The sequence below is a fragment of the Fundulus heteroclitus genome, chromosome 4 (assembly GCF_011125445.2).
Source record: "Fundulus heteroclitus isolate FHET01 chromosome 4, MU-UCD_Fhet_4.1, whole genome shotgun sequence".
Classification (NCBI taxonomy): domain Eukaryota; kingdom Metazoa; phylum Chordata; class Actinopteri; order Cyprinodontiformes; family Fundulidae; genus Fundulus; species Fundulus heteroclitus.
In genome coordinates, this window is record NC_046364.1 from 22,105,567 (window position 1) to 22,130,305 (window position 24,739).

At 41.0% G+C, this 24,739-nt stretch overlaps 2 protein-coding genes across 9 annotated transcripts in view; both read right to left on the bottom strand.

Annotated features, from left to right (window-relative positions):
* The window catches only part of cep89 (centrosomal protein 89), a 75,151-nt gene extending 63,487 nt beyond the window's left edge, over positions 1-11,664 (bottom strand). For 4 of the 7 annotated variants that reach the window (XM_036136275.1, XM_036136270.1, XM_036136276.1 and 1 more), the window contains exons 1-10: positions 11,369-11,664; positions 9,906-10,012; positions 9,592-9,738; positions 9,053-9,263; positions 6,968-7,019; positions 6,146-6,241; positions 4,825-5,043; positions 4,276-4,451; positions 2,597-2,647; positions 1,837-1,920 (exon numbers count right to left, since the gene is read on the bottom strand). In XM_036136275.1, the coding sequence (XP_035992168.1) occupies positions 1,837-1,920; positions 2,597-2,647; positions 4,276-4,451; positions 4,825-5,043; positions 6,146-6,241; positions 6,968-7,019; positions 9,053-9,263; positions 9,592-9,738; positions 9,906-10,012; positions 11,369-11,410 (1,185 nt within the window). In that variant the 5' untranslated portion in view covers positions 11,411-11,664. The remainder of the gene's footprint in view (positions 1-1,836; positions 1,921-2,596; positions 2,648-4,275; positions 4,452-4,824; positions 5,044-6,145; positions 6,242-6,967; positions 7,020-9,052; positions 9,264-9,591; positions 9,739-9,905; positions 10,013-11,368) is intronic. The other 3 variants (XM_036136271.1, XM_036136272.1, XM_036136273.1) reach the window with 3 other exon arrangements.
* A 2,006-nt stretch (positions 11,665-13,670) lies between these two features.
* The window catches only part of rhpn2 (rhophilin, Rho GTPase binding protein 2), a 32,778-nt gene continuing 21,709 nt past the window's right edge, over positions 13,671-24,739 (bottom strand). Inside the window, exons 8-15 of one of the 2 annotated variants that reach the window (XM_012873990.3) lie at positions 23,800-23,987; positions 23,519-23,675; positions 21,582-21,701; positions 21,253-21,447; positions 20,794-20,840; positions 18,290-18,436; positions 16,301-16,456; positions 13,671-15,438 (exon numbers count right to left, since the gene is read on the bottom strand). In XM_012873990.3, coding sequence (XP_012729444.2) covers positions 15,175-15,438; positions 16,301-16,456; positions 18,290-18,436; positions 20,794-20,840; positions 21,253-21,447; positions 21,582-21,701; positions 23,519-23,675; positions 23,800-23,987 — 1,274 coding nt within the window. In that variant the 3' untranslated portion in view covers positions 13,671-15,174. Of the gene's footprint in view, positions 15,439-16,300; positions 16,457-18,289; positions 18,437-20,763; positions 20,841-21,252; positions 21,448-21,581; positions 21,702-23,518; positions 23,676-23,799; positions 23,988-24,739 lie in introns of both variants that reach the window. The other variant, XM_012873989.3, reaches the window with a different exon arrangement.

Genomic DNA, 24,739 nt, shown 5'->3' on the forward strand with positions numbered 1-24,739 from the left:
AAATTCATTGGACTCATCACTGTAATGCTGTTCCTGTCTTCATAATGGCTTAAAACTCTACTTTCAGACTATTCAAACCCCTGCTTCTGTAGCTTTGTTTGCCTAGCTACCTAAAAATCGTGAAAATGACCAGTCAGTTATGGACAGAGATCTTTCAGCTATGTCTACACCAAAGCTTGGAACGCTATCCAACAACATATAAAGACTGTCTCTATGCAATCACTTTTTATGAAAATCCATGCGCGCCATCTGCTGGACACTTTTCACTGAGACCACTGTTAAATGGTTGCTTTGTAATAACTTTTCTCTCCAATAGTGTGATCGATCAGACTGTTGTTTTGCTGTATGCATTGGTGTGATGGTTAACTGTATGTGTCTTGTATGTACTGCAGAGCAGTTTTAAGTCATACAAATGTAGCTTTGTGTTTGATCAAATGTTTGATTTGACCAAACCCCTTTGAATCCCTCATGCCTTACCAATCACATAGAAACACAGAATACATCTGCGTTTCCTCACTCATTGCTCCGCCCAGTGGACTTTTGAGTGTTGGATTTCATGTCTGTTCTTCTCCACTCTTACTAAGTCTTTCGGTCCCGTGAAGTTTTGGGCTTCTCTTAAACCTTTGAGTAATACTACTTAGCCTAGCCTGAGCCTGTATATTTTCTACTCTGGCCAATGTGGAGATTTTTAACCTTCCAGTGTGCTGATCTTCACAGGTACAAAAACACCCTCAGGGCTAAATGTGTACCAACACTCCATAAATATGTAGTTGTCCCTTTCGTCCCTTATCAGCAATAAAAGAAAAGATGCATGATGTTGTAAACCCCAACAAGCTTCAGTCATAATTTTGGCTGAAGAACTGGCCAAGTAAAAATTATGCCAACACTGTGTAAATGGTTATAGCATGTCTGTGGTTCTTCTGCAAACTGATAAGTGACAAAACACCAAATGTTAGTGAGGGGTAAATACATTTTAGCCTACCTCAGTGGTGTCCAAAGTGTGGCCTTTGTGGTACTTGGAATGAGCTTGCAAGGCCCCAACCTCAATTCTGTGGCCTCAAAATTCCTCAAAACTGTGGCCCTTCGCCCCAGTATTTAAAGCAGTTGGACACAATTTGTATTTTTTAGGACGCGATTTTCACAGAAACTTTAAAATCTTCTTACAGTGGAATGTTGGCAAAATAAATTTTTTGAAATAAGAATGTCTCCCTAATCCATCCTAGTTGACGATAAAATGCAAAAAATAAAAAATAAAAATCAGAAATTAGGAAAATGTATGTTTTCCTTTAAGAAAAAAAAAGTTAGGGTAAGCTTTTTATGTTTTTGATCTACCATGATCTACAGATCCCATTTCCAAGAAATATCTGACTCCATTGTTTGTTTTATTGAAGTATTACAACTCAAACTTATTGCTGAACAGGTATAAATACAAAAAAAGAAACACAAAATTTATTTTGTGGGGTTGTTTATTTTAAAAAAAATATGTGGCCTACAAGTACATTAAACTTGGCAAATTTGGCCTTTTTGACCAAAAGTTTGGACACCACTGGCCTGGTTGGATGATTGTGACCCTGTGAGTCGATCAGAAGAAAACACAATTCATTCAAACGTGTGGACCTACTTCTGTTATCATACCAGTTTGAAAAAAAAACCTAAAAACAAATCAGACGAATCATTAAAAGCTTGGAACTTATGATGAGTGTATTTACGTAATGTTCTGACCAGCTCTGTGAGTATATTTACGATTCTAACGCTTTTCATCTATGTAAAAGTTACATGTTAGTGTGGGGGAAAAAACACACAAAATGTGTATGATCTCCAATAAAAATGTTTTACCTGAGTGGTTTGCAGGAGTGCTTCCTTCTCATTCATATTGTCTTCATAGGCCAGCAGCAAAGGGCATAAGTACTTCATGTCAAGCTACACATGAAAATAAATAGTTACAATTTGCCATATTATATTGATGTTATGCAGAAAGAAATGCTCAGCGAGCTGGTAATAAACAGAAACACTAGATTTAACTACATACAGGATATTTAATGAGATGATCAAGAGTTTTAAAGAGGACTTTTAATGCAAATTTCATATTTTTTTGTGTGTCTATTGTCTCTAGGAATGCAGAGAATTAGAATTCAGTCTGCCAGATGCTGTGTAGATATTTTATATTCTTTTTGGGGCATGTTTTTCAAGTCAGTTTTCTCTGTTCTCTATTACGTTTATTGGACAATAATGTCACAGTATTCGCTGCGGAACTGCTAAACAAGGGCATGGACTTCCGGCCTAAGAATTTCACGAATCAGCCATTTTCATTTTGCCATTTTTGAGTTGCTCTCAAACAAAGGTCAGAACAGGGGTAAAAAGGGGGAACGGGGGGGTAAATTGATAAGGAATTAAGACCAAAGCATTGCAGTTTCACTTTATATAGAAGAAAAGCATGATGTCCCCTTTAAGTCAATACAATCATAAAACTGTCTAGCATTCTTACTGTTATGTATTCATATATATAATACAAATATAGGTTCTCATTAAAACTAGATATTAACAGCAGTTATCCAATCAGCAGTCAGAGGCTTAGCTAATATATTTAGATACTAACCAGCCAGGGAGGGGGAGAGCCTGTGTTCGGGATGCCTTGGATTTTGGAGCTCTAGATGAAATGCAGCCAAAGACAAAACAACGTTAGTCATGGTTTTATCACAAGTCTGACTAAAAGCTGAGAACCGCACATACACCAGGTGAATAAAGAAGTCTTTGTTCAATGACAGTTGGCCTAGTATGTGTGACTAAACTGTTTTAACAGAGCTCACTAAAGATTTCATGGTCCATAACAAAGTAATAAAAACTAAGAACTTCAGTCAAAGGGCAGAGAATTACAGACCCGTGTCATTTCTCTGTGTTGTGTGGTGGAAAGCCAACTCTACAAGTCACCCTGAACACACCATCTCCAAGGTTGCGGGGTGGACTGCTCTGGAACCTGATTAGGCTTCATAAAATGAAAGCCATGGTGGGAAACTCTGAGCATCCTTTGACCAACACAGTAACTCAGCAACACAATCGCTTCAGTCAGACGGTTCTTCTGCAGCCCGCATCACTACAGGAGATCCTATCTGCCCACAGCTTTCACTGTCATTTTAGTGGAAGTACGATGATGCTCCTACAACATCAGAGTCCCTTTTAGGGCGAGTTCCATATTTTTGAGAAGAATTGAATTGGGCCTGTACGATGGAAAGGCTGGTAGCACTGTAGCCTTGTAACAAGACGGTTCTGGGTCCACATCCCAGCCTGGGGTTGCTGCTGTAACTCTCACTGGGAAGTGGGAAAATCCAACACAGCACAAGGAGAACACGGCATAAATACAGGGCGGTAGCGGAAGAAAACCTCTTCAAAGGGTGCAAAAGGCCTGAGACTAAGGCCAAGGTTGATCTTTCAGCAGCACAATGACACTAAACATACAGCCAGAGCCTTAAAGGAGGGGTATGAACACTTTTGGAAAGCACTGAATGTCCAGGCATAAACTATATAATCTACATATTGTTTAAGTTCAAAGCTCCGCTTCGACTAAAGGTTCACTTTGTGTTGCGTCATAATGTCTTTCCTCTGCCTTTATGCCATTTCTTTAATTTTCAGACATAAAGCTTTTTTTTTTTTTTTTTAAACACCACCACCCTAATCTTTTCTTTTTTCCCCCTCCACTGTCGCTAATGAGTAGCTCCCAGAGACGTGCTGGTGCGGAGGAAGCAAACAGCCAGGGACGAGCGCAAAAAAACTCCCGATGTGAAAAAAAATAAAATATCAGCATGAGGTAGTCATGATTAAAAAGGACAGGTCCGCTTTCATCCGCAGAGTACAGTGTACGGCAGCGTGGAAAGAACGAGACGAACAGCCGCAGACAGCGATGGGAAGCTAGTTTACTTCAGCAAACCTAATGAAACAAGGGACAGCGAGAAACCCGGATTTCACTCAGCAGGGCCGCGGATCAAAGGGGGACGCTGGATATCAGTCAAGCTAGCGTGATTAGAAAGGTGGCATCGTTAAATAATGACACCAACATACAATAATGTAACACAAAATATGATTATATGAGAAGGCAAAACAGTGATTTCTAGAAACGGGCAGTTTCATAGGGGAAAAAAAGCTGATTATGCAGTGAGCATGTATTATGAGAACTACCGTCTAGTCGTGACCCCAAATGGTCAGTGATTTTGACTGAACGTTGCTGTCTGGCCCTCAGCCAGAGGAAGAGGGCTGAGGTCGCCATTGGTGGATTCTCCGTACCTCTGGTTTGGACAGCGGCCTGAAGCGAGCCTGGTAGCGGCTCAGCTCCACGTTCAGCCGCTGAACGGTGAGCTTCAGGGCGTCGTTCTCATCCACCAGCTCCTGTGCATGCCGCCTCAGAGTCTGCAGCTCCGCCTGGCCGCCTGCCGTCACAGAACAACGGCTTTCAGAGACGTCTGGTGAGAATCAAATAACATTAGCACTCAGAATCACTCACAGATTCATCTATAAATTAAAAAAAAAGCAAGTGGAAGGACTCTTGGAAGACCTTTTCTCAGCATTTAATTTTCCAGGTGGTCTGTTTTCCAACCTTAGGGTATAATAAATAAAACATGTTCAAACTTGGTTTCTGTGTGTCGCAGTGGTCTTTAGCCCTCTGACGTTTTCTCAAGGGCAGAAAGTTAAATAGTTTTTTTATTACTACATACTGAGATCCTTGACTTTTTTACATTCAGCAGGACAATGGCATGATATTTCCCATCATTTCCTTTAATTTTGTAGCTTCTTATTTCACTCAGAGATGTTCCTATCACACTTCCCCCACACTACCTGCGGAGGACCTTAGGTTTGAGGAAGCTTGGCTGTGACTGATCTCCCGCTCCAGGCGCTGCAGCCTCGTTTCCAGCAGCTTGTCTTCAGGAGTTGTCCTGGTTTTCTTCTGTTTCTGCAGCTCGCTGTATAGTCTGTTGGGCTCTGGAGACGAGCGGACGGAGTGTTTTGGCATTTTAGCTCCCCCAGGTCGGCTAGTGGTCGGGATGGGCGGAAGGGCTGCAATAAAAAAAAGGTTAATTTTTATCTGAGGACAAACGTCTTAGATGGGAAACATCTCCAAGATAAGTGCTTAAAACTGCAATTGCTCCACTATCCTTCTACTAAATAAACTAAGACATGTGCAGGAAAAAATTTGAATACTAGACAACATGGTATGGGGTATAATAACAAATGACAAGAAAAGTTACAGCTTTGGTTTGTCTGACTGTGCAGCCTGTAGCTGACTCTGAGTGGCACAAAGCTGAGCAGATGCCCTCTAGTGGACAAAGAACCTAACACATGCTGGTTGGCAAAGAGTAAGAACTTCAGTGCCTTGCTAAAGTTTTCATACCCCTTGTCATACACATTTTTTCCCCATTGCAACCACAAATTTAAGTGCTTTTATTTGGATCCTACCTGATAGCTCAACAAAAAACAGAACAACGTTAAATGTAGTAAAATGCTGCACGAGTTCTGAAAATACTTTACAAAATAAGACTCTAAATGGTGTGGTGTGCTTTTGAATTGATATCTAGTGCAACCACCTGTGTGCAATTTAAACTCAGTGGAGATCCAGCTGTTCTGTTTCTGGCCTTAGAGGTTTGTTAGAGAAGAAACAGCAGCATGGAGACCAAAGAATGCAGCAGACAGGAACAACGTTGTAGAAAGCTTCAAAGCAGGGTTAGGTCGCTCTGTCGGCTGGAAAATGGAAAGAATGCAGCGCAATAGCGAAGCAAATAGATTCAAAGCATCGACACAAGTGTTAAGCCTTAAGACGGACAAACGTGGTAGAGATACAGACTAGCAGCTGTAACGGTAGCAGAAGTTGGCTCTGCACAATATTGACTGAAGAAGGTCCAATATAAATGCACGCCGCACTTCTCCGCTTTGTTTTCTGAAATGTCTGAAAATGAAACATTCTGGAAAAACGAGCATGATTTTCCTTCTACCTCACAATTATTCAACACTTTGTGCTGAAACGTCACATAAAGAAGTGAACAACAGGAGATCTGTGTTTTGTCCAGCGGGCAGCAGAAAGTCAATAACGATTTGGTGGGTGTGCTAAAAAACAACAACAAAGCAACGGCATAAGGGCATGAAGGAGTTAGGTAACACATACATCGCACGGCTTCCTTTTGATTTTCAGGGCTCTCTCTGGGAGATTCTCTCCTCGCCATGGCTTCAGGAGACGGGCCACTTGAGTCATCGCTGAGGTCTGTAAGTAGCAGGAGAAGAGCAGAGCTTTGTCGTTCAACGCTGCGCTACACTTTGCTGAGAAAGAACTGGACCAGGAAGATCCTCAGCACTGGGTATAGTTTTTATTTCATTCTGAGGACAGAAGACCCCCTAACCACTATTAGCATGAAAGAATGTTATATATGGAATTTTGCATCTCTCTTTAGGAATGGAAAATCCATTTACTTCCATATTTGGACATTTCTAAATCCCTTTACCAACCTTATTTTTACGATGCACCGATGCACCAATCGATCAGCTGGAGATCAAATTTGACCAGTTTGCCTTTGAGCGTCTCTCCAGCTGCAGGAGAAATGCTGAAATGACTGATTGTTTCACTCCCCTTTTCATTAAAGGCATCAACACTAAGAATTCCTACTACTTCCTGTCTTTAAAAGCATCAGCCAACAGGATGCATTTTGAGGCAGTTTGTTTTGGCCTTAATAAAAATCCCATAAAGGGTTAACGACATACGCCATGAAATAACCTCTGATCAGACCTCAAAGAAATCCGGATATCGCGATCTGCCAGAAATTTCCAGACGGGTGCACCTCTAGTTATTTAGCATTATTAATTTGTTCATTCCTCTGTATGGTTTCCACTACTGGCGATTAGTGTTTCCACGACATCTGTGCCATCCTACTCTGAGGCATATGGGTCTCATTGAGTGTGTGGAGGCTACAATCCATCAGAGGAAAGGCCGTACCTGGAGATGGCACTCTTCTACCCGACATGTGAGCGGCCAGAGGTGTGCTGGACTGGAAGAGAGATGGGTGAAACAGGAAGGCAGTCAGACAGATGCTGAGACAGACAAAACTCAGCCTCCTATCCAACTTTAGGAATATTTCAGAGTCCACAAACTTTATGGCTACCATAAAAACATATTAGATTACATCACATCAAAGTGAAATGCAGTTTGAATTTGTCTCAAAGTACTGCATAATAATAATAATAAGAAGAAGAAAGCCACCCCGTATTAAATGGGTTTTTGATGGTTTGATATGCAGACAAACTGTGCTTATTATATTATTATAAAACAACCAGAAACACAGCCTGATCCAGCACAGAATTAAATTAAAGGCTTAACAGAAGTATGAAATTAGAGATATCGTATCCGCTGGAAAATGAACATTTGAAAAGATTTGAAGGATTAGAAATGCACTAGAATTAGACATGTAATGAGATTACAACAGAAAAAAAATAACATTACAATATAGAGTGAAGAAGTGATAAGAACGTAACAGAGCAGGAGAAAAACAGTTTTTAAAAAAGTGTGCAGAAGAATGTTCAACCATGTTTATAGCGCAAAGATAGTGGTGCAAAAAAGGCATAAATTAGAAAAGTTCAATGTTGGCAGTGCAAAACAATAATGGTGCAAAAATGCAATAAACATTCAGTTGTGTACTTTTAAATTTAAATGGATTATAAAAGTTCAGCAACGCTGGCAGTGCAAAATAATGATGCAAAATAGCCATAAAGTTTGTCTAAGTAATATTTTCCACTATAGCTCCAATTCTGGCCTGGTCTGAAACCAAAACGTTCGATTTTTTGCTTCAGAAGACCTTAGAGCAATTGTGCCTTTTGGCTAACAGCTAGATTTTGTAATAATTACAGCCCAGAGGGACTGCTACAGGCTAACCAGTGACGCCTGCGTCACGCGCAGCAATGACAACGGATCTCCTAGGGCTGTAGGAACGGACTCTGGGGATATAATCATCAGCAGGGTCTCATGCATCACGGAGAACAGACTCTACAATGAATACACAGCGACCTGCGAGCCCGTGGAGGCGGAAATAAATTACCCAACCTTTTAAATCACTACTATAAATCACACGCTAGACTACTTTTAGGGGTGTAATAATGTATAAAATATGACTGGACCCTCAGAGGCAAACCCCACAAAGAATATGTGATGTGGCAAAAGGTGAAATAAATCAAACGCCAAAGCTAGAACAAGTGCAATAGCACAAAATCGCTTGATACAGAGGAACAGCAGCCCTTATGAGAGTCTTACTGACTCATTTAGGGCCTTGAAGATGCTAACTTCTTTATTATCCAACAATGCTGTAGGTGCTTCCATAATTATGAGTCATCATTGCTGACTTGAAAAAGATATTTTACACTATTAACCATGACGTCCTTATGTTATCAAAATTTAGATTTCCAGCTGAGGCTATGAGATGGATAAGATCATATCTGAGTATTAGCAAACAGTGTGTTCACATAGGGCTCATATTTATAAAATAGTTGCTTGTTCCATTGGTGTACCACAAGGTTCCACACTGGGTCCTCTGCTTTTTAGTTTCTATAGTTATGACATTACAGGGGGTTGTCCAACCAGTTTTACATGCTAGATGTATGCAGATGACCCTTGTGTATTTATATTCTATTAAAAAAAAGGGATCATCTTGCCAGACTACCAATGAATATTAGTCTTTATGATCGATACTGTTGGACTGAAATGTTAATGTTGATTAAGATGGATTATCTATTTTAAATAAATAATAAGTCAAACAGAGATAGATTAGTATTACAGGGGATTGTGTAACTGTAATGCTATATATTGCCATATCTTCACTTGTGTCATTTTCATACAAAAAACGCAGAAAAATATATTTGGGCAAGCCTAAAGTTCAGCTAATTTACATATTAATACACAATTTGATCTAAATTACCCTGAAACGGCTGATGACGGCAGTTTAATTACCAACCTTAGAAGCGTTTAACAGTGGAAAAAAGGTGAACGTGTTCAAAGATGTTCATGGCACAGAAACCTTTTGTGCTTCCGTACCTTTAAGTCTAGGGGCAGGTCACCAGCTGTTTCTGTCGCTCTTAAATCTTCCTGCCCGTCCAGAGTTTGATAGACATGTTCCTCTGCATCATCTTGGTTGTCGACTTCCTCTTCGTCATCTTCAAGCTCCCCCTCGGAGTGGTCAGGGGATGAGAGGGGCGGCCGGCTGGCCGAATCCTCCGACCATCTGTCTCTGTTGAAGGTCCGATTACTGGAGAGGAGGAAAATCAGCTTTTTCACAGAAGATGTATGGAAACAAAACATAATTAAGTTTCACTTTCTTGTTTTACATGTAGAAGGCTCCACATAATAGGACTATGCTGACTCATATCAACGCCTCGCCATAAAATTAGTAAGCTAATTGAAAACTGGCCCCACTTTTTATCAGCGGATGGTCGTTACAGGGGGAGAAGGCAGCAGGTGGGCTTTGAGGCAAGTGGAGGAAGCAGCTCTCGTTGGTCCAGTACGTACAGGACCACATGGGGATAGTTTTCTGAAGACAGGACTACGGCGCAGCTGTGGAGGAGGATCTACTGTACCTGGTGTAAAGTGCAGCGCTGAAGTTCGGCTCAGAAAGGAGGGATCCTGAACGATCTGTCTCAGAGAAGGACCTTGGACGAGCGGGAGGGATGGCCCACGGCTGTCCAGTGAGCGAGGAAGACAGGATAGCTGCAGCTAAGGCTGATCTGTGGATATGAGCACAAACCTGGTGTGACATGCAGTCCCAAACAATGAATCAGTGAAATCAGCTCGTGGCTTTTCAGTAGCGACTGTACAGATGAAATAAATAAATAAATGGAATAATAGACAATGGTGTGAAATGTGAAAGGGACAAAGGGAGAGTGTGAGGTACCTATGTCGGTCAGGTGAGGGGTCAGGGCTTTGAGGCGGAGGAGTACGAGGCACAGCGGCTTTAGGAGCGATGGAGGCAGCGGGGATCAAACCATGAGCTATGTGCTTCTACACAACACAACATGTCCACAGGGGAGAGGTTTAGGAGTCAGTCTGTCTCACACAGGCATCAAGCCATCACATACAGGACTCTTTATGCACAGAGCTTCAGGCCATTTCAATAAAATAACATTCAGTGTTATTTTATTGCAACAACGCAACAAGGGGGGGGGGGTGCTTTGCATTTTGGGTCATGCTACAAACAGAAACTTCAGTGTTTACAGCGAGATAATCTTTGATAAGCCGACACAAAAGAGCACATTATTGTGAAGTGGAGGGAAAATGAAACATGGTTAATAATATGATAATACTGTATGTATGTATATGTACATATGTCGGGTTTGCATTTCAATCCAGCCTACTAACCCCAGTTCCCTTAAAAGAGCAATATCAAGTAGAACCAGTTCCCTTTAAAAGTCAGCGCATTAGTAAATGTGTCCACCTGTGTGCAAGTTACTGTCAGTCTAAACGCAGTTGTCCTGTGACAGCCTCGGAGATTTATTAAACTTCACTGGGGAGAAAGAGCATCATGAAGACCAAAGAAGGAAGCAGATAGCTTAGAGATAACGTTATGGAAAAGTTTAACAAAGGGGTGGATTATGAAACAATATCCCAAGTATCTCATTTTCCAGTTCCTTTTCTCTTAGCACAACAGCTAATCAAAAATAAGGCCACCCGCCTAAACCGACCTGCTGTCCTAAGATAGTATTATTCAGTGAGGTGGCCCAGAAGCCTCTGGTTAACTGTGGAGGAGTTGCAGAGAGCCACAGCTCAGGTGGGTGAATTTGTGTACAAAAAAACAATCAGCAGTGCATTGTGTCAATCTGGCCCCCAAAACAATATGGCAATTGTTAGAAGAATGCCTTTAGACATCTTATTTGACGTTTGCCACGTGTCATTTAGGGACACAGGGAAAATGCTGAAGAAGGTGCTCCAGTCAGATGAAAGGTGCGAAATAAAAAACTAACACTGCACATCATCCTGAAAACAAGTTCAACAACAGGCCCACAGGGAACATTGATGGTTTCAGCATCATGCAGTGCAGATGCTCTTCTAATAAAATCTCAGTGAAACACGTTGGAATTAGTGGCTGCATAGTCTGACAATATGAGGGAAATGTAAGGCGGTATTAATCATTTTGCTGTAAACACACATATGACTTGTTTTTGCCGTCAATCGCACCATGAGACATTCCGACACTCCATTATTAAACCAAAAACGCTTTAAGTTTAATGCTGAATGGACATTAGGACGTTCCAGCTTAACGCTACAGGTTTGCATTCGCTTTTACAGCGACTAAGGCAATGCAAGCTAAAGGAATAATGCAGTAAAACGTTAGAAAGTGTTTAATAAAATAAAACTTACAAACTCCTTGTCTTTCTCCCGTCTGAAGTTGAATTTCAGCATAGTGAAAATGATTCACCTTTGCTTTAGCTCACTAACTTGACGGAAAGCTTTTCTTTATGCCCAGGTTCTACAGACCGATCGCCAAGCTGCATTAAAAACACCCAAGCGCCATGATTCTGGTCCTAAAACGTGATTGGAACGAGACTCTTGTTTGTAAAAAGAAGTCCATAACAGCCTAGCTAACTAATTTAACCAGAAATAGTGATTTAACATCCGCTGTATCTAGACGCTTAACCATGGGAAACCACGTCTTTGCAAAAGAAGCGCTCATTGGTTGCGCTGCTCAAATTCAGCCAATCAGAGACGGTTTTAAATTCCCTAGCAACGGCGTTTCCAAAGGCCAGCGGCCCGTCCAGCAGGGGGCGTTTGTGTTCCATTAAAAAAAAGAGACTCCAACATGAGCTCAGCGACAGTGCTCGACAGAAAGAAACTTTACTTTCTCATTCTATTTTACAATCCTTTTCCATTTATAATTTAGATCTAGCAGGCTATATTTAACACAGGAAAAATAAATTAGTCAAGACAATGGAATGATGAGAAGGGGATTTTTTTTTCTTTCCAAAGATCAACCCAAACAACACTAGCTCTTTGCCCCGGTCCTAAAACATATAGCAAGGTTTTTGGGCGTGGTGGACACATTGTATAGAGCTGTTCGGAACAATAATTAAAACTGTTAAGCTTTTGTTACATACCGACTGGATTACAGCAGCTAACTGGTGACTCAACAATGTGTCATTTGACAGAAAATAAAAGCAGCGATCATATGAAACCTAGTTTGCAATTCCTACACTAGCTTACTATTTTAAAATTCTATTTAAAATTGTATTCCTCGTTTTAAAAACGTAATAGTATGGCACCTTACCTCTCTGAAATGTTGGACATTCACTCAAACAGAGCTCTGAGGTCTTCAAATCGCCTGGATTTTGAAATTTTGACATGTGAACTCAGAATCAGAGGTAACCACCATTTCCTACTGAAAAACCTATTTTAACATATTTTCAGGGGGTTTCTCCGATCTTCTGGTATTTCAAAGCGCTCATAACGTGATGTACACAAACATCTTTGGAATAGAAACCGGCCCACAGCATCCCAGGACCTCCACCGTAGACCCAATTAAGTTAAAAAAATACTTGAACTATCCCAAAATCAAATTAGTTGTTGAGCCAAATTTCTAGTTATCCTTTGACAAAATATATCTGATAACTTCTCGGTCAGAAGAAAACGTGTTGTATTAATCTTAAGATGTTGCTCAGGGTTATCCATTGTTTATTTTCTCTAGAACAGTCCCAAGAACATAGAGTGCCTTCTTTGGACAGTCAAGTCTAATTGATGTCTCCAAGAGACTAATCTTATTTCAGTTCTTTTAACACTAAGCCTTGATTTTTATTTAAAAAAAAAACACAAAACAAAATTCATTCCTTTACCAACCTGTTGATTGCTCATGGTGGCAGAAGGAATATGGATCCTTATCCAGTTTAGTCACTGGTGACTTACATATGGGCCTCCTTGTCACATCATATTCATGTCCCATAGGAAGTTATCCCTTACCAATTTAAAACTTTTTCAAAATCTCAAATTAAAAGTTTAAATTGAAAAAATAAAAAGGATTCGGTCATCTATTCTAAAAAGATTAAGGGACCCACTACTGAGCATCTGAACTTTATTTACTTTTCCCTCTCTGTATTTATTGCAAGTAAAGTTTGGCTTGTTCTAAATCCATGTTGCTGCAATAAAGATTAAATTTGTTTGAAGGCTTTTTCAGTCATTGTTCCAATAGCGGCACTAAAGTTGGCTTCACTCCTTTGTCTTTTTTCCACTATCTTAACAGAACTTGGCTCCTCCAGGCAAATGGATTTTCCAATTGGCTGATTTTTCCGTTTGAATTTAGATGTTATTCGACTACATTTTATTAAAGATAATCTTATTGCCATTTTAAAGCACAACAATCAGCTAGAAATAAACTTTTACATGACAAAGACGAAAGCAGCCAAATAGCCACACACTGTGAAGGCAGAAAATAACAAAAGGCCTTAAAAGGTTTAGATGAGTAAAAGTTAATCACATGTTTCCTTCCGTCTGTGCGATGATGGATTAGGACGTCATGTGGCACCAGCCTGACTTACAAACTGTTGAAAATCTGAGTGCGGTGTGGGTGTGTTGGTCCAACCTCATTCCAGACATTTCCTACCTGCTCGGCGTTGTTGACTCCAGATACAATAAGCCTGAAAAAAAAATACTTGAGAAATTTCATCTCCCCCGCTTTGTTTGTTCTATTTTATTTGAGTGTAGACATATGACAAAGACCTAACAATATGCAACTATGCCGTACAAAGTGCAGAACACTGAGCAAGTCCACCAGAAAGCATTGCAAGACAAGAAGCCCAAACCCTCTGCATACACTCCAAGGCACTTAGTACCAGCAGGCACTGCGGCATAAACAAAAACGCTCGTATCCATCTACTACAGGGAGCCAATCACTGCAGTTCCTACAATAACGCCACATTTTACTTCATGGTTTAGCATAAATGGCACTTAAAAACAGTGTTAGGTAAACAGAGACGGTACCGAATATTACACGTCAGTAAAACCGTTTAAAAACATTTACAAAACATATTTTACAGAGACAAAAAAGGTAGAAGAACACAGTTTTACCAAGGCTAACCATATAAATTCCTCCAAGAAACAGAAATCCACCAAACAATTTAGTAGTTGACCTAAACGTAAAGGTAAATATATAGATTTATTTTTGTGTTTTTTTTATTTAATTACATAAATAATTTGATTATCAAACGAATATATAGAATCTACTTTGTAGATAAAGAGATAGTCCAACACGGCAAAGTGTCAGTAAAAACGAGTCGCAACTAACAGGTCAAAAAAAAGCTGGCTGTGGGCTTTGATCATGGCTGTCCAAGTGTGCATCATGAACATCAGTGTAACCCCGTTCTTCCCTTCTATTAAAACACATTTGACTACATACAGATTCACATTAACATTAAGACGTACAGCTCCGGCTTCCAACAGCATGGCTGAGGCGGGTAGCGTGAGTCAGACTGGTGAATGATTCATCCTGGCATATCAGAGACGTGGAGGCATGTGGGGCCAGAGCAAGGACGAGTAAAATGGGGGGGGGGGGAAATAAAATACAAATATTTATATTTACACCGTGTCCTGGACATGGCACTGAGCTCAAACACCGTCTTCAAAGGCTGTCTCTCAAACACAAAAAGACAGTAACACAAAACTAAGGTATGATTTAGCAGCTTATGGGATATTGCATTCTAAAAACAAAACTTCCTAGACATAATATAAAACTTCACAGCACATTTCGTTTTCCCTCACTGATCATTAGTTTAAAGGTTTTTGTAACAAAGTCCTTCATGTGTGCGGTGGCGCTGCGGACATCTCGGCCCACATTACAATCACTGCCTTGGGTGTGCTCACTAAACTTTTTTTTTTTGTCTCAAGGTGAAGTGTAACTGTTTGCAGTCGAACTGTGCTGTACACATACCGGCTTCATTCTCCGTCATCCGTGCTTTCTTAAGACGGAGCGCTATTTTGGGTCTATGCAACAGCAAGGTCACATGTGTGCAGTGTTTGGCACGGTTATTTTGAATGTGTTTTGTCGCCGTTGGTGTAAAAGCTGCATACAAGCTAGAGTGGAGACGCTAAAAAGGCAACGATGCTGCATCGACACACACCCGGTGTGTGTACAGCACAGCGCCGTATGTAGCTGAAGGCTTTGTGTGCACGCTGCGGCCAGCTCAGTGAAAGGCACGCTCGTTGTAGATGCTGGAGCTGGGGAAGGTGGGGATGGGCTTGTTCCAGGGCAGAGTACTCGATGGGTCCACTGTAGGCAGGCTCAGGGTGCTGGCGCTCTTCATCCTGTTCTTCAGACCCAAGCTGAGGAAAGATGACTTCTTGGCCACTTTGTGGGATTTGGAGGGCTTTCCTTCGTCGTCGTACGCCAGACAAATCATAGAGTAGGTCTTGGGCAGGTTTCCGCTGAAGGTGGCACTCTTGGTTGGCTGAGTGGAGACAGTGAACGGTTTATTAGTTTTACTCTGCTTTTCTCACCAGTCTATAATACATAGGTGTGCTACAGTTGGTCAGTGTTTAAATGTAGACCTACCTACTAATATGCCCTCTGTGGGGTATTAGATTAAAAAACTATTTCACACGCTGTAAAACAAACCTGTAGTCTTCGTATATACAGCATGTTACCACTTACAGCGCCCTATTCTGCAAAAGTATTCCTGATCCTCTTTACCTTATGTTACATTTACAAACTGAGTCTGAAGATTAGTTATAAGTTCTTGTCACAGACTTTGAATTGAATTATGTGGGTCTTGACAGTGACTGGACCATTCCAACATATGAATGTGCTATGGTGTAAATGAACAGATTTGTTGTCTGGTTGGAAGGTTTTTTTGTTTGTTTTGTTTTTTGCAACTAACGTTCTCTAAAAACTTCTGAGGCCTTCATAGAACAGTGAGATTACGGTGAACAGTGAACTACCCACAGGTGGACTCCCTTTACAACTTTAAACATGTAGCTGAACAAAGTTGCTTGTCTTAAATGTTATCTAAGAGTATCAGATCAGAGGGTGTTAATTACAAATGCATGTTACACTTCTCCATTCTTTATCTGTAATTAGTTTTTTTAAAAGAATGTATCCCTTTCTTCAATGTTATAATTACTCTTTGGTTTTTGTTGTTTGATATAAATGAAAAAAATCACAATACAATACATACATTTGTGGTTTTGAGTCAATTTAAAGGGTGTGAATACTTTTGCAAAGCACTGAAAAAGGGCAGTCAGGAACATTCTTGATTGCTAATTATTTTTGCTGTAGGATAATCGTTTCCTCAGAAACTGAGACCAGCATACCATGGTGGGGCTGTTGTCGACTACGCTGACCACCTGGATTTCAATCCCTTCTTCATCCACGTCTTTCAGAAGTGGCATCATGTCGCTCACACCCATCCACTTGGTGTCTTTGTCACCCACAGCAACAATATAGTCGCCCTCCTTCAGTCCGTCAGCCTTAAAAAAAGACAGGGGAAAGAACGAGAGTTAGAAAGCCAATCACTCCGCTCCAAATAAGAGGATAAATATTTACAGCCAACGTTTTTAAAGGAGCACCAAAGCCAGCTTCCTTTCATCTCGTTTCCAACCCAGGGGCAGCTACAACCAGCAGACATGGCACTGAGGTTAAACGCACACGACAGCGTGTGCAGCAGGGCATTTCATTTCTGAGTCCATTACCACAGGCAGGATTAGAGCAGTTTCTGGTTAGTCACTGGATCTATATTCACCTCAGCTGGTCAGAAATCTCTGCAGAATCAGTGAGTCCCACATAGAAAATGATACTGAACGCTTTGTTAAAAGGTTGGTCAGAGTTTGGTCTAGTAAAGCTTAGGCCGTGCTACTAATCTGTTTCTCTGTATAGCCTGCACAGCTTATTAAGGCCTGCTTTTTGTTAGCACTTCTTAATGAGCTGTCAGGCTATGAAGGATTGGAGGGCGTAAATACTCCCAGTTTCTTAATGTCATTAAGTGGCCAGAGTGTCAGGAGGGAGGAGGGGAGCACCTCCGAACATTTTTGCACACATATCCCGTTTAGCTTTTGGAGACGGACTTTTATTAAAATCAAATATTCACAAAATTGATAAGACTATTTGAACATATTCTATATTATCTAATATGAAAAAGTGTCCAAAAATGGCCTGCTGCAACCAAGCCAATTGTTATTTGATTATAATGCAAAGAGTAAATACTAGAGGACAAAAGTCCTCGCATTTTGAAACCTTTACGTCTGAAACACTTCAAAGTATGAGAAGTAGATAAATTACAATTGGCCTTTCCTATGCTTTGTAAAAATAGATCATTTTAAAACACTTGACAGAAAAAGAGCCTATTCACTTCCATATACAAATGATGGCATATGTAAGCGCTCCCTCTGGAATGGCTGCAGACCGAAAATGTTTGGTTTGCGAGACAAAAAAGGCCCCATGGAAATAATTCAAATGGAGCTGAGACCACTTATTGGTGACACAGAAAAAGGACAGAGTGAACACTCTTACTTTACCCAAAGATTCTGGATGCAGAAGACAGTACTGAGCTTTTTGAACATAAGCAGGTCAGCAGGACAGATTTCTCTTTACCAACCAAAAAACAGTCTCTCCACATGGAAACTGTTTTTTGCCTCAGGATTATTAAACAACTGGAAACTTGGTTTCAAGGGAAGCTATAACCCAAAACTCAACTCAGTACCCAGACCACCGAGGCAACCGCTGTTAGAGAACATAACACTCTTCAAGTATTTAGATCGCATTGCTTTACTGGAGTTATTACTTTTTATCATTTGGCACAAAATGTCTGCTGATGGCATTAGGATAATCAATAAGTCTCTTTCAACATCTGCATTGTACAACCATGATGACTAGCTTCAGTAATAACTTCCCTTCTCTCAGTGTCGGAGGCAAGTGAGGGAGTGTGCTTTTAACAGTAGCTGCCATCTGGTTGTATGTCACTATTTTTCCCTTTAAGCCATCAAATGTGTAGCATTAGCTTGACTGTATTAGTGGAAAACAAAATACAATGACAAAAATAACTGAAGAGTCAGAGTGGTGTAAACAACAGACGAACTACGTAGGTCAGAACCGGAGCAAAAACGCCAACATCTACCTCAGGGCTACCAGTACCTGACAATTTGAATTCCATTATTTGGTACAAGTGATCAGTCATCAGTAGTAAATTACAGGTAGACTGGGATCCACTGAAAATGCTTTTAAATTTCTGCTGTTGGTGCTGGTCTGGTAGGTGTCCAAGCTGCTGCTCTAAGAGAGTCACTTGTAAAGAATATGGTTTAACTTACAGCTGCTTTGCTGAGAGGGTCCAATGAGACCACCTGAACTGGTGCCTCTCCTTTCAGTGTAAAGCCCAGGTCTCTGTCGTCTGCACAAACATGGACTTTCCTGGGCGCCGTCCACTTCTGCTTGGCTGAAAACACTGACAGAGGGCCCTGAGTGGACACAGAGCGGAAATGCTTGGGTTATTGAGGTTTCTAGATGCAAAAGGACAATTGCCTGTTGACTTGTGTTTTGATAAATGTCTAGGGGTAAAACTGGAATTCCAGTTTCTTGTATCCTCGCTGACATGTGACCTGTTGAAACACAGGAGTCAGAGGCAAATTCCTGAGAAGCAGTTCTGTCCAGATTCCTGCACACCAACTCACGCAAACAGCAATCCTATATGTTGTGTCCTAATTAAATATTTCAAAAAGACATACAAGAATAACATTGAGGTGTGCCTTTAGAAAAAAAAAACTTCATCCTTATAGTTATGCATGAGAAATGCGAAGAAAATACAAATACAATCCAATGGTTCTTTTTGCACTAGTTTTGTTATGGTATCATAGATAAAGATAGGGTATGGCTGTCATCAACATCACTGTTTTTGTAAAAAAAAAAAAAAAAAAAAGATTTACCAATAGGGAATGCAGAGAAGTTCCCATATGAATCTAGTAACACCCACCCACCCCTCCTACTCCTCCCCCCAAAACATTTAAACGAGATGCTTTTAATCCTTGATTTTGTTTTTAGTATAATGACAGCCCTGGAGTCAAATTTATAATCTGGCAATTTAATCTGACAAAACCTCTTTATCTTTCAAAGGATTACATTACTAGTGCTTAAACTGTTAATAAAGAGGTGGGTTGGATTTTATGACAGGAACAACAGAGGTACTTATAGTCTGAGGCTTTACCCCCTGCTGTCTGAAACTGATGCCTGCATTTGATCAGAGTAGTTTGAAACTGGGCTTAAACAAAGAGACATACCCTAGTATCTGATATATAGGCTCAGATGATTAAAACAGTGGGAAAAACTCACACAGTCAGCCCATCTCACCACAATAACACAGCAAATGGTAGCATCCCTTCATGCATAGCATAAGGTCAAAACACAATCCCAATGTTAAATCATGAGCTTAGGAATTGCTGGTGGGAGAATATAGTACCTTGTAAAGAGGCTTAACATTTTTCGAATTTCTTGTATTACAACCACAAACATCAATGTATTTTATTGGAATGGTATGTGATGGAGTAACAAGAAGCAGTCTGTAATTAAATTCATATCACGTTTGCAAAAAATTGCAAATATATCTGTAAAATGCATTGTACTGAAGTAATCCGGACCCTTGAGGCGATACTTTTGCTGCAATTACAGCTGCAGGGCTACATCTGTACCAGCTCTACAAAGGGTTTCTTCTGGACTTTGACTGGACCATTTTAAGACATGAATATGCTTTGATCTAAAGCTTTCATTGTTCCTCTGGTTGGAAAATGAATCTCTACCCCATATCTATTTAGCCCCATCACATCTTTCCATCAAGTCTGAGCAGCTATGTTGTCCCTGCTAAAGAAAAGCGTCCCACAGCGTGACGCTGCCACCACCATGTTTCATTTGGGGATGGTGTGCATTTGCTTAGTATTTTTGCAGGTGGGTCAAAAATGGACATTTTCGACTCATCTGATCAGAGTACCTTCTTCCACATATCGCTGTATTTACCAATGTGGTTATGGCATAACTCATAATGGACCCCTTACAGTTTTCTCTTAAAAATAGCTTTTTTTCTTACCACTTTAACAGTTAACATTTGTGAAGAGAACAAGTAGTAATTGTCCTTTTAATGGGTTCCCCCCACAGGAGCTGTGGATTGAGACACGTCACGCCTGTCAGGTTTTAACTATAAACCCATGTATCATTTCCCTTCAGCTTCACAATTACGCACAACTTTGTGTCGATATATCACATACTATCTCATAATACATTGAAACGCATTGTTGTAATGTGACAAAATTGAACATGTTTTATATGATCACTTTTTATAAAATGTAAACAGTTTGCTTCACCATAAAACCCCAGGAAAATTCAAAATGCCAGGACTAACCCACAACAAGACCAATAAAGTATAAGAAGTTCCACTTGTCTCAGTTTCTTCCCAATTTATACCACAATAACCAGAGTAACGCTTAAACCAAGCCCAACCCATCTCCGTCCACGGTTAGTGTTAGTTTAGCATTTATTGTTTAGCATCCAGGAGGCTTTGGAAATGAAAGGTCTTCAAACACATGACCAAATGTGCCAAAGCTCCCTGGAGACTTGGCCTTGGTTGGTTGTATTCAGAAATGGCAGAAAACTGCGTGTTAAATTCTAAGCAGATCCCTAATGTTAAAAACACACAAACCCAGAGCTACTTCAAACCACTTGATGAATAAACCAACCAGGGTCTCAGGAGAGAAAAAAAAAAACAGCAATGTGAGTAAAGGGATATTAGTAACCCACATACCAGCCTCTGGAAAAAGTCGGTGACTTTCACCTTTGTGGAAGCAGGAAACTCCATTTCTGCTTTATGCTCGGTTTTAGCTGCGGAAAGGAAGAGGAAAAACAATGCAATCATTCACAATGTGTACCTTCTCCAGCGAATTACAACTGCTGCCCTGCAGGGAGGAGGGCTGGAAGCTGCAAATGTAAACATTACATCACTTGAGCTCAGAGATAACCGTCACTTATCACAGCTAATAAAAGTGCAGCGGGTGTGGAAAGCACAACAAGCTTTATGTGGCAGGTTTCCTGAGAGACAACACAATGTTCTCGGAGCTTGGGAAGCGTTTGTTGTGGAGACACTGGGATTATTGTCCTGTTGCTAAGTCAATCACTCCAGGATTTGCTCTCAACACACGGGCACAGACAGCCTAGATTCCTCAAACCTTATCTTAACGTCCTGTGCTAAACCAAACAGGATATTTGCTGCTTTCGAAACGGCCCCGGGACTCACAGATGATGTCTGGAGCTTCCACGTAGTCGACAAACTGTTCCTCGTCTTCAAAGTCACTGTACTTCTCCTGCGAGCGCTGGAGGCTGGCCTCTAAAATTTCCTGCAGAGCTTCTAGCTTGTCCAGGTGCTGGCACAGACCATAATTCCTCAGAGCCTCTTCGTGAACAGAGATGGCGCGACGAATATGAGCTTTACCTAGAGAGAAGCCAATAGAAGACGGAACAAAGAGATGTGGTCAAAGACGCAGAAAAGCAGCCACCTGTGTTGCCAAAGGCAGTGTCTAGCTCATTAAAGCTAGCTCATTTACCCCCCCGCTGAGCTTAACTCACCAATACGTTCACGTTCATGCTTGTTCTTTAGGATGTCGAGTGTGGAGCATCCCTCAGGGAGCTGATCGTACACTTGAGATAAAGCCTTCTCCTGCTGATCCTCATCATCACTGGGTCCCACTAAACACGGAGGAGAAAAGCGTTCTGTGACTGAGAGACACCTGCACATCCTAAACTTCGCACAATCAAGCTTTAAGATCCTCATAAAAAGGGTCTTTGAAAGTCTGATGCATCAAAGGCGATGCACGGGATTTCCCAATACGCACTGATAAATATAGTAAACATTTGCTTCCCCCTATTAAATAGCTTTTCTTTTATGTGCCTAGTTTCTTTAATTGCTGACCAATAAAATGTTTTACTGGGGGCTTTCCCGTGATAAACCAATAAAGACTAGTGTGTGCTTGTAAAGGGAAAGGAAAATGATGGATGGTTTAATTAGTTTTTTCCCTTACAGTGCCATTTTAACAACAGAGTATATTCCATTGTAGTTCTGGCTGTATGTTTAGGGTCATTGTCCCACTGGAAGTCAAGTCTTTTTCAAGCCTGGAACATGTTTTTTCCCCCCCCAGGACCACCCTGGGTTTAGCTGCATCCATCTCTCTCTAAACTCTGACCAGTTTCCTATCCTTGCTGAGGAAAAGCATCCTCGCAGTCTGATGTTGCCACCAAGTAAAATCCTAATAAAACGCATTGACGTTTGTGGTGTGACAAAATCGGAAAAAATAGTAAATACTAGGATTAAACATGTATTTGAGGATTTTTTTTTTTAATCAAGAAGCTCATGAAAATGTCAATTTCTTTGAAAACTGTATACCTGCTTGTAAACAGTGGTCTGCATCTCCCCATTCAAAAAAAAAAAAAAAACATCAGCAGGACCGTCTCTGGGTTCGGATCACGCAGAATGCCTGTAGCAGAACTATTTGCTGGCATTTGTGTTTTTATCTCTATTCTACTTCTTGGCATCATCTAGTGCCGTTTCTTGCTTGAATCCTCTCTCTGTTCTCTACAGCGTTGTGTTTAATTGCCTCATTTTCCTGGTTCTCACTGGAATTTGTTAATGAGCTGCCTGACTCAAAGCTTTCTAGCTTCGACGCTATTCCATTTAGTTGTGTCCCACTCCAAGAATTTCAGTCCTCCTGTAAGACGGATGTTTTCATAAACGCCTGTTAAAACTTATTTTCAACTTGGCCTCTTCAAAATGTGCAGCTAGGCTCAGCAAAGAACCCAGACAAGGGAAAGTTAATTGGACTGTGGGCTGGAAAATAAACCCCAAAAGCTTTAATTATAAAGATCTGGCTGTGACATCTACAAGACATCACAACTAATCAATCACCACAGTTACACCACCATTAGAGTTACAAAAGCAAAACCGCAGAATGTTTTTACCCACTAAAACGGCTTTTCCCTCCGACTTGCTTTTTGTTTATGTGGAGAGAAGATAGAGGCTACATCGCTGCAATCCTCCCGCATCTCAACTCTGTTCCAAACATCTTTTGTCCAGCCTAAATTCTTTCCTCGTCCTTTGTCCACTCTCTGTGGATCAGAGTTCGCTTTGGACAAAGCTTCTGAGTTTGTGTGTGTGAATCCTTAAATAGCAGTTGTGTAACAGTGTTAGGGATCACTGCAGTTCAGTCCAGTCCTCTGGCGAGACCCACAGCAGCCCACATAGTATTAGAGGCAGAGAACTGCTCATTCACGGACGTGTTTTTTACATTAGGGGGAAGCAGGATAGGGACACAGACTGAGGGTCTTCTTTGAGGAGCAAGCGCTGATAAAAACATAGATTCTGTAAAACGAGCAAAGATACCGCTATTTTTGATGGTGATTGTGTGAGAAAGGTGGCAGTTTCACTCATAATTTATGTCTGGTGTTTTTTGTTGTCCCGTCTTTTGTGGTTTAAAACAATGAAGAAAAAAATCTGAGAAATGTTTCCTTACACTCATGATCCAGCAGTGCCGAGGCTAAAAAGTGATGTGCAATGGCACGGTAGTGGTTGGTTTTGACCAGTGACATGGTGGACCAGAAGAACGGCACGTTGTCCTTTATCGGCGCCTGGATCATGGACTGATGGACCTGATGGTAGATTTCTGAGACCTGGGAGGAAAAGGATGGTTGAAGAACAAAGGGGACATTAAAAGAAGCGATTTGAAGAAAATCGAACCACTGAGACGAGTACGTCGCCTACAGTTCACAGTTCTTCACATTCGCTGCCGTTTACCTTGGCAGCCTCCTGGGCCAATTTGATCAGGGGGTTGAACTGGTTCTTGACTCCCGGCAGCACAATCTTCTCAAACATGCACTCCTGCGCTTGGGCAAGCATCAGCCGAATCAGCATGCCGACCATGGCCGGACTCATGTCATAGCTAGGAGTGTGGGTGAAGGTTTCCTTCAGGTGGCTCAGCATACCTGAAGGGAAGGTTTGAGTGAACAGAAATCCAATTGAAACCCAAATGGCTTCAAAGTCATTATGCCCAAATTAGTGGTCATCTACATGCAGGTACGAGTTGTTTTTAAATGTGGCAACAATCGGCAGTATCATTGAATCATTTGATCTTAAAACGTCCTGAAATATCTTGGTTGTTATTCTTCTGAAGCCTATAGTGGGGAAAAAAAAGTATTTTCTGTCACATCAATTCATCTTCATAATAATTTTAAGAAATGCACCAAGAAATTGGCTGGTGGCTGTAATCACACAAAATTCAGCTTAAATCTAACAGGCATCCGGTTAAATTCAAACATGCTACTTTTTCTGACCGTTGAACATCCTATGAGCTCCCAGCTTGCAGATGCAGTCACTGAATGAGGGAGACTCATGGCTGGTGACTTTCTGCGTCAATGAGGTGTTTAAAAATGAAGTCGGATGAAGCACAGGGATGCAAGAACATATTTAAAAGAAATCTGGATTTTCCACGACAGGTTGAGACATGTGTGTGCAGTTCGTTCAGGCCGTGAGAAAGCCAAAGAACAAAGTGGATAACTGAAAAGATTAAAGGCGTACACCACGCTTCTGTTTTAATATTTTGGGCTTTCACTCTTTGCATGGAAAGGAACATTCAGGGTTGGTTAAGGATCTACTAGAGGATATACATGAGCGTTTTTCTAATGTTAGCTGCACTAACTGTTCTGATTTCCAATACAAGATGCTGCTAAAGACAGTT